The following is a 10,000-nucleotide window of genomic DNA, read 5'->3' on the forward strand; positions in this document are numbered from 1 at the left end:
ATTACTATAGTTGTTGTGTTACCATAGAAACTGTAGAATCACCACAACAGATCAATTACTATAGTTGATGTGTTACCATAGCAACTGTAGAATCACCACAACAAATCAATTACTATAGTTGTTGTGTTACCATAGCAACTATAGAATCACCCCAAAAGATCAATTACTATAGTTGTTGTGTTACCATAGCAACTTTAGAATCACCACAACAAATCAATTACTGTAGTTGTTATGTTACCTTAGCAACTGTAGAATCACCACAACAGATCAGTGACTATAGTTGTTGTGTTACCATAGCAACTGTAGAATCACCAGAACAGATCAATTACTGTAGTTGTTCTGTTACCATAGCAACTGTAGAATCACCACTACAGATCAATTACTATAGCTGTTGTGTTACCATAGCAACTGTAGAATCACCACAACAGATCAATTACTATAGTTGTTGTGTTACCATAGCAACTATAGAATCACCACAAAAGATCAATTACTATTGTTGTTGTGTTACCATAGCAACTACAGAATCACCCCAACAGATCAATTACTATAGTTTTCTGTTACCATAGCAACTGTAGACTACCACAACTGATTAATTCATATAGTGTACTATAGTAGGATTCAAAAACACAACAGCATTTGCTATAAATATGACTAAAACAAGTGAACTGCCCAGCATAAATCAGTCCAATCACATCACACGATTCATGTTGATGCAAGGAAACTCTTACTAATGCAAATCCAGTGAGGTGTCCACATCTAGTGTTTCACTGTGTGTGTTTACTAAATCCTGATGGTATTTTCCTGAACGCCATTAGAGTGTTCACTCTGGCTCAAGCTATTAGTAAATCTGGCCACTTCGCCACTCATAAGCTGGAAGTTCCCGGGAAAACTTGGCAGTAATGAGAAGTAAACCAAAGTTTGGAGCCAAATGAAGTTTGCTTCCTCTAGATAATTGGTGTGCAGTGAGTCTATGGGGCGGATGCAGGCGCTTTGCTGATAATAATGAGCAAGGAGAACAGTGTTCGCTGTCAGCAGGAAAACTCTTCGCTCTTCATCAGGACCTTCAGGCCAAAGAGCAGCTCGTTCAGCTCTGATCTGACACCTGCTGCTAGAACACATTACAGCAGACTCCAAAAATCTGCATCAATGTCATAACACACTCACAATATAGAGCTAAAGTCTGGAAGGGATACAGCTGTGGCCAGAAGTTAAGGAGAATTATGAGTATTATTACAACAATGCAATTACTTATACGACAATAATTACAGCTTATACATTACTGTGAGGGGGTAAGTTTAGGGTTGGCTTAGGGGTAGATATTAATAAAATACAATTAATAAGTAATTTCATAAAGCATTCTCATTATAAATACTGTTAATTAATTAATATATATATATATATATATATATATATATATATATATATATATATATATATATATATATATATATATATATATATATATACTGTGAGGGTTGGGTTTTTGAGTTGAATTGGGGTGGATGTCAACAAAATACAATGAATGGGTAATTTAATAAATAATATAGATAATTATTGGTATAATTATTGTTTTTGGGTTGGTTTAGGGTTTGGGGATAGTGGTAGATGTTAACAAAATGCAATTAATGAGTAATTTAATAAATAATATAGATAATTATTGGTATAATTATTGTTTTTGGGTTGGTTTAGGGTTTGGGGATAGTGGTAGATGTTAACAAAATGCAATTAATGAGTAATTTAATAAATAATATAGATAATTATTGGTATAATTATTGTTTTTGGGTTGGTTTAGGGTTTGGGAATAGCGGTAGATGTTAACAAAATGCAATTAATGGGTAATTTAATAAATAATTCCTATTATAATTTCAGCTTTTCCATTACTGTGAGGAGGTAAGTTTAGGGTTGGGTTAGGGGTATACGTTAATAAAATACAATTAATGGGTAATTTAATAAATCATATAGATAATTATTGGTATAATTAATGTGTTTGGGTTGGGTTTAGGGTTTGGGGACAGTGGTAGATGTTAATAAAATGCAATTAATAGGTAATTAAATGCATAATTCTCATTATAATTACTGCTTTTAAATCACTATGAGGGAGTAAGTTTAGGGTTGGGTTAGGGGTAGATGTTAATAAAATGCAATTAATAAATCATTTTATAAACAATTCTCATTAAAAATACTGTCTTTATATTACTGTGAGGATTGGTTCTTGGGTTGGATTAGGGGTGGATATTAATAACATTCAATAAATGGGTAATTTAATAAATAATATAGATAATTATTTATATAACTATTGCTTTTGTTTAGGGATTAGGGTTTGAGTATAGTGGTAGATATTAACAAAAATATAAATAATTCTCATAAACTTGTCTCATTAATAGCCACAGCTGTATCCCTTCTAACACTAAGCCTCACACTACACAGTCAAGCACTCCGGGTAGATGAACTGTGTGTAATGATCATTAAAAGCAATGCACCACATTGTTAATGAGAATGATGTGTATTATTGTGACGCTGCAATTACTGTTCAGCAATGATTACAGCTTTTACATTACTGTGAGGGGGTAGGTTTAGGGTTGGGTTAGGGGTAGATGTTAATAAAACACAATTATTAAGTCATTTAATAATTAATTCTCATTATAAATGAAAAGTCCAGATGCAAAAACCTCTAAGTGCCATCAAAAATGAACATTTTTCTCAGCCTCCTTTGTTTATGTTGAGATAATTTACTTTAAAGACCAGGAAAAGGACTTATTCTTTATCATAAAAGTGATGTTACTGAACAAAAACAGGAGCCTTATGAAAATACTCAAATTTCAGACAGCATTTGGAGGTTTTTGCATCTAAACTCCTCATATACTGTTTTTATATGACTGTGAGGATTGGGTTTTTGGGTTGGATTAGGGTGGATCTTAATAACATACAATAAATGGGTAATTGAATAAATAATATAGATAATTATTGGCATAATTGTTGTTTATCCATTACTATGGGTTGAGTTTAGGGTTTGGGGTAGGGATAGATGTTAATCAAATACAATTGATGATTAATTAAATAAATAATTTCCATTATAATTACTGCTTTTACATTACTGTGAGGGGTAGGTTTAGGGTTGGCTTAGGGGTAGACGTTAATAAAGTCCAATTAATGGCTAATTTAATAAATAATATAAATATTTCTCGTGAACTTACAGCCACAGCTGTATCCCTTCTAGCACTAACCCTCAAACTAAACAGTCAAGCACTCCAGGTAGATGAATTGTGTGTAATGATCATTAAATGCAATGCACCACATAGTGAACACCAGTGTAATTCTTGATGGCTGCGGTGCATCAGAGATGACTGTTCTGAACTCGTCATCGGTTTCGGATTTCGATTGCGAATGTTTCTCGGCTTGTCATATAGTTGTGTGGGATTTAATGACGTGTCTTTCGGGAAAAGCAGCGGCTGGCAGCAATAATGCTAACAACCGTCCCAACAAGTTTTTTTTTTTCTCAGCCTCCAGTTACTGAAGTAAACTTTTATATACTGTAGTAAAAGTTGCAGATGGAAGTTTAATGAAGACTGTTGAGGAGCTGGTATTTACATCAGCAAGAAACACTGTTGACAAACTATTTATGAATTTAATTTAACACAATTTTTCTTTGAAATTTATGTGAGTTTTCTTGAAAACGAGCCAAATAATCTGCCAGTAGGGTAAGATAAAGTAAAATAATCGTATGTCAAAGCAAAAACAAGATTATTTTGCTTACAGTGCATCCGGAAAGTATTGATAGCGCTGTGGATTCACTTTTCCACATTTCCACATTTTTATGTAACAGTATTGTTCCAGAATTGATTTATTTCCTCAACATTCTACACACAATCTCCCATAATGACAATGTGAGAAAAGAGTTTTTGAAATTGTTGCAAATTTATTACAAATAAAAAAGCTGAAAAATCAGATGTACATCAGTATTCACAGGCTTTGGCGTGACGCTTCTGTTTCCACTGATCATTCTCAAGATGTTTCAGCGAGAGATTTTACACCTGTCTATATAAGGTCCCAGGGTTGATAGTGCATGTCAAAGCACAAACCAAGCATGAAGACAAAGGAATCATCTGTAGACTTCAGAGACAGTATTGTCTGGAGGCACAAGGCTGAGGAAGGTTACAGAAGGTTACAGAAACATTTCTGCTGCTCTGAAAAGTTCCAGTGTGCACAGCGGCCTCCATCATCTATAAGTGGAAGATGCTTGGAACCACCAGGATTCTTTCTAGAGCTGGCCGGCCATGTAAGCTGAGTGATCAGGGGAGAAGGGCTTAGTCAGGTAGGTGATCATTAGGCAATTAGGGTAATTAGGCAAGTTATTGTATAATGATGGTTTGTTCTGTAGACTATCGAAAAAATATAGCTTAAAGGGGCTAATAATATTGACCTTATAATGGATTTTGAAAAAATTAAAAACTGCTTTTATTCTAGCCGAAATAAAACAAATAAGACTTTCTCCAGAAGAAAAAATATTATCAGACATACTGTGAAAATTTCCTGAATCTGTTAAACATCATTTGGGAAATATAAAAATAAATAAATAAATAAATAAAATAAGTAAAATGAAAGGGGGGCTAGTAATTCTGACTTCAACTGTATATATATATATATATATATATATATATATTATTTTTTTCCTTCATTATTTTTATTATTTGTTTTATTTAAATCACCACTTTCAAAAAATCATTTTAAAACTGTAACACATGGATTCCAGGTATGCCAGAAATCATCAGTTTTCTGACGCAAGTCAGTTTTTCTAGGTGTAAGAAAATGGCTGATTCATCCATATACTGACCGAAGGAATGTTAGGAGAGAACCACAACAAACTAACACAATTTCTGTTCCACTTTATATTAAGTGTCCTTTACTATGTACTTGCATCAAAAAATAAATACAATGTACTTACTGTGTTCATAATATATTTGAGAAAGACTTGTGGTGCTCTTGAGTTGGGATAGGGGTAGGGTTATGGACAGGTTTGGTGGTATGGGTAGGTTTAAGGGTGGGTTAAGATGTAAGGGATGGTCAACAGTGTATTTACACAAGTAATTACAGAAGTTAATTACAGATGTAATTACACACAGGTATTTAATCAAGCTTAAGTACACAGTAAATACATGTATTTACACAATAGATACATTGTAATGAATTATTAATTTCACTGTAAGCACATATTAGTTAAGGACACTTAATATAAAGTGGGACCACATTTTCTTGCTAGATAAACACAAAGGTTTAACACAGATTCTAGTCTATGACTAAGGTGTAGTTTTACAAATCAGAAGATAAATAACTGAAGATAGGGCAAAAGGTTACTTAATATTAATATATTAATATTACTTAATATTTTGATGTTTTTTAAGGGAATAAAATAAAAATGGCAGAAAATTTTGGCAGAGGCAATATATGTGTATTTTTGCAATAAATATGGTGCACTTTTTAATGCAATATGTAAGGCAATGTATATATATATATATATATATATATATATATATATATATTTTTTTTTTTTTTTTTTTTGGCTATTGCAACTTTAGACTTGATTTGTGGTGCATGGTTATTTTCTTGTTATTTTTTATCCCCTAATGAATCTGTTTTAATGCATCATTTCCAGAGTTCCCCCAGTGTTTGATTGTTTTGCGTCTGCAGTGATGTCTGAATGGCGCAGCTTCACGCTTCAGTGCCGTGTATTTCTTGATGAGCTGTGTAACTCACACACACTTCCCCCAGAGACTGCTTACCATGACCAAAGCTTTCCCCTGCTGCTTACTTTATTCAAATAGCATGCTAATTCAGGGCGCTGTTATCATTTAGCTAAACTAGCCGCTCTGGCTTTGAAGTCTGCACATGCTCACCAACACAACAAACAACGCTGCACTTTGAAGTCCACAGTTTCTCAATCAACCTGCAGAGTCTCTGTCGAATGTGTGTGTGTGCGTGTGTGTGTGTGTGTCAAAGCTGATCAACCATTTCTACACTTTCATCCTGTCATCACATACACACACACATGCAAACACACATACACACACCTTCAACAGACAGACAGACAGACAGACAGACAGACAGACAGACAGACAGACAGACAGACAGACAGACAGACAGACAGACAGACAGACAGACAGACAGACAGACAGACAGACAGACAGACAGACCGACCGACCGACCGACCGACCGACCGACCGACCGACCGACCGACCGACAGACAGACAGACAGACAGACAGATAGACAGATAGACAGATAGATAGATAGATAGATAGATAGATAGATAGATAGATAGAGTGCGAGGTGTTGTGAGTGTGTGTGTGTGTGTTTTCCTGACCTCTCTCTGGGCATCTGGTGGTTGGGATTATGGTGGCAGCGGACGCTCAGACCGAACAGTTTTCGTGCCGTTCTCTGGATCTTCAGTCTCTGGGCCTCCAGCGAGCTCTGCAGGAGCCGATAGCGGTTCTGGAGATCCCAGTCGCTGCCCCACAGCAGGTGAACACTGCTCACCGGGAGGAAGTGTGTCGCCGGCAGACGCTTCAGGAATGACTTGAACTCATCTAGAAGAGAAACACACACACACATGTACACATGTAAGAAACAAGAGATTATTAAAATGTGGATATGGACATTTATTTATCACTTGCTTTTTTGTTTTTTGTAGTATCATTGATATACTATAGTTGGCTAGTTAGTAAATAAATATGTATGTATTTATTTATGTTTTTGTATATACTATATTGATACTATATTAATATAACACTATACAATACTATATTACTATAGTTGGTTGGTAAGTAATTAAGCAAATAAGTTAGTAAGTTAGTTAAAGTTAAATAAAGTTAAGTTTAATTAATTAGTTGTTAAGTTTAGATAATTAGTTATTTGGCTATGCTATGTTAATTAGTTATTTGGTTAAGTTACGTTAAGTTAAGTAGTTATTTGGCTATGCTAAGTTAATTAGTTATTTGGCTATGCTAAGTTAATTAGTTATTTGGTTAAGTTAAGTTAAGTTAAGTTAAGTTAAGTAGTTATTTGGCTATGCTAAGTTAATTAGTTATTGGGTTAAGTTAACTTAAGTAGTTATTTGGCTATGCTAAGTTAATTAGTTATTTGGCTATGCTAAGTTAATTAGTTATTTGGTTAAGTTAAGTTAAGTTAAGTTAAGTTAAGTAGTTATTTGGCTATGCTAAGTTAATTAGTTATTTGGTTAAGTTAACTTAAGTAGTTATTTGGCTATGTTAAGTTAATTAGTTATTTGGCTATGTTAAGTTAATTAGTTATTTGGCTATGCTAAGTTAATTAGTTATTTGGCTAAGTTAAGTTAAGTTAATTAGTTATTTGACTAAGTTAAGCTAAATTAAGCTAATTAGTTATTTGGCTAAGTTAAGTTAAGTTAAGTTAAGTTAAGTTAAGTTAAGTTAAGTTAAGTTAAGTTAAGTTAAGTTAAGTTAAGTTAATCTCTTGTGTGTGAGATTATAAAATAAATCTTTGTGCACTTATCGTGATATGGCTGAGAAACTCAAAATAAGCCCTCCAGCTCTCAGAACACAGTAAACACAGTAAGAGAATTTCTGCACTATTTAATATAATCTGCTGTTTTACTCTACTGAGCTTCATATAAAACCAGACTCTGTTTAACACAGGCCTATCTAAAGGGTTAATGCTGACACCTGATGATCAACAGTAAAAATGGAAGTCAATGGGGCAAAAACATCACCAGCATAACCAAAGGAGAGTCAATTTGAACAGTACACAAAGGTTAAATTAGATGTAATCTAAATAAATGCATAAACGTGATGCACTAAAGCATGTACCAAACAAACTAACATTACCAAAACTAGTTATTCTGGTTGTCTATGTATAATTCTCACCCTGCTCAGTGTCTCAGTGTGTGTGAACGTTGGAAATATGTCAGTGTAATGCTGTAAACATGCACTGCTGGTGTTTTACAGCTCCACCTGAGTGTGTTTTCTGTGATGTGTTTGAGATGTTATTAAAATGACACCGTGTGAATGAGTCTGAACGCAATAGAGCCGTAGGCCGACACACACTTACACACAACGAGACGACGTGTTTATTGCTGTGTTACAGGATGAAAATGATGTGTTAAGAGATAAAAGGAACCATATGTACACTGATTTTTCTCTTAATTCTGCACCCTTACACTCATGATTTTAACGCAGGTCTAATAAGCAACTCACTATATATATATATAGTATTAATGATATTTGTATTATAAAATTAATAGGATTCATTTTACTTACTCGCAGAGCCATTTATATTTAAGTTGATATTTAGCCGCACCATGTTGGTGTTTTGCAACATCTAATTTTTACAAGACTGGTCATTAGGCCAATGCTCAATTCCCCAACCTGAAGCACCAGAGGATTCATTTTAATAATATAATATTAACAGTAAATATAATTAATACATTTTTGATTGCATAGCTGTCAACCCTCCGGTTTTTGCTGGGATTCTCCCATATTTTAAAATGCTATGCCATTATCATCCACTATCATCAAGATTTCCCATATTTCTCCCATATTTTTAATCTTTCTATGAAGGGTGGCGATAAACATCAGAGAGGCAATCCTCCCTATAAATAACCCATACTGCCGAACCACCAGGGGGCGCCCCTCACTCTTAAATGTGAATCTGTTCTGTGCTTTCATTTTATTTAGGCATGAAAACATTTTGAAATAAACATAAAAATGGCACGATTAGTTTTCTTTTCGCTACAGGCACCGTTGCTCCTCCTATGTAATCCTCAAAACAGTCAATTCATGTAGCGGTGCGTGACTGTCAGCTGACGCACTCCATAGTGATAAATAGACTCTGTTTCCGAAACGGATTCTGTACACGCCATTTGAAGAGGAGCGAAAGAGGGCACTCTGGGTTTTGGGTGCGTGTTTGAACAGACACATACACAGAATTAATAATAATAATAATAATAATAATAATAATAATAATCTAAACATGTCGATCTTGGTGGAATTGCAACTGAATGTTTTCATTTAAGATGTGTGCATTTTTAACGTGACACCGCTGTTATTTAATGTGATCAAATAAAAAATCTAAATGAGAGATTCATTCGGTGCTCTTCAATCAGAATGTTTGAGTTATACAGAAAAGAAAAGGTTAATGAGATTTGATAAATTGATTCAATTTCTTTATCATACTTATTTATTTGAACAGGCTAAACTTTGCTAATGTATTTTCAGCTTTTCCTAATGTATATTTTTTTATATCCTTTGTAAATAATAATAATAATAATAATAATAATAATAATAATAATAATAATAATAATAATAATAATAAAAATAATAATAATAATAAAAATAATAATAATAATAATAATAATAATAATAATAATAATAATAATAATATTATATCAAGATTTTTGTAAGATATAATAAGATTTTTTTTGGGGGGGTAATGTTTTTATTTTTTATTAGTTTTTTTTATATTATGAATAATTATCATATTATAATATTAATGTTTTAATTTTCTTTTATTCAATTTTGTTTTATGCAGATATCTAGCTGTTGTGTTTTTTATGATTACATGTATTTGTGTTTAAATATTAGTTTTGAAGTGTACGATTATTTTATTATTATTTAAGATTATTAGTAATAATAATAATAATTCTAATGATATTTTTAATTTAATGTATTTATATTTTAATAATAATAATAATAATAATAATAATAATAATAATAATAATAATAATAATAATAATAATAATAATAATAATAATGAATTTTATTATTTGTATTAATATTAGTAATAATAATAATAATAATAATAATAATAATAACAATAACAATAATAATAGTAATACTACGACTATTACTACTACTACTACTACTACTACTACTACTACTACTAATAATAATAATAATAATAATAATAATAATAATAATAATAATAATAAAAGTAATAATACTACTACTACTACTACTACTACTACTACTAATA

At 32.3% G+C, this 10,000-nt stretch overlaps 1 protein-coding gene across 1 annotated transcript in view; it reads right to left on the minus strand.

Moving 5' to 3' along the window:
- LOC130228739 (BMP/retinoic acid-inducible neural-specific protein 1-like) overlaps positions 1-10,000 on the minus strand; it is a 36,527-nt gene that overhangs the window by 11,333 nt on the left and 15,194 nt on the right. The window contains exon 2 of the mRNA XM_056457175.1: positions 6,357-6,579. Within this exon, the coding sequence (XP_056313150.1) occupies positions 6,357-6,579 (223 nt within the window). The remainder of the gene's footprint in view (positions 1-6,356; positions 6,580-10,000) is intronic.

Source organism: Danio aesculapii, chromosome 5 (genome assembly GCF_903798145.1).
Source record: "Danio aesculapii chromosome 5, fDanAes4.1, whole genome shotgun sequence".
Lineage (NCBI taxonomy): Eukaryota > Metazoa > Chordata > Actinopteri > Cypriniformes > Danionidae > Danio > Danio aesculapii.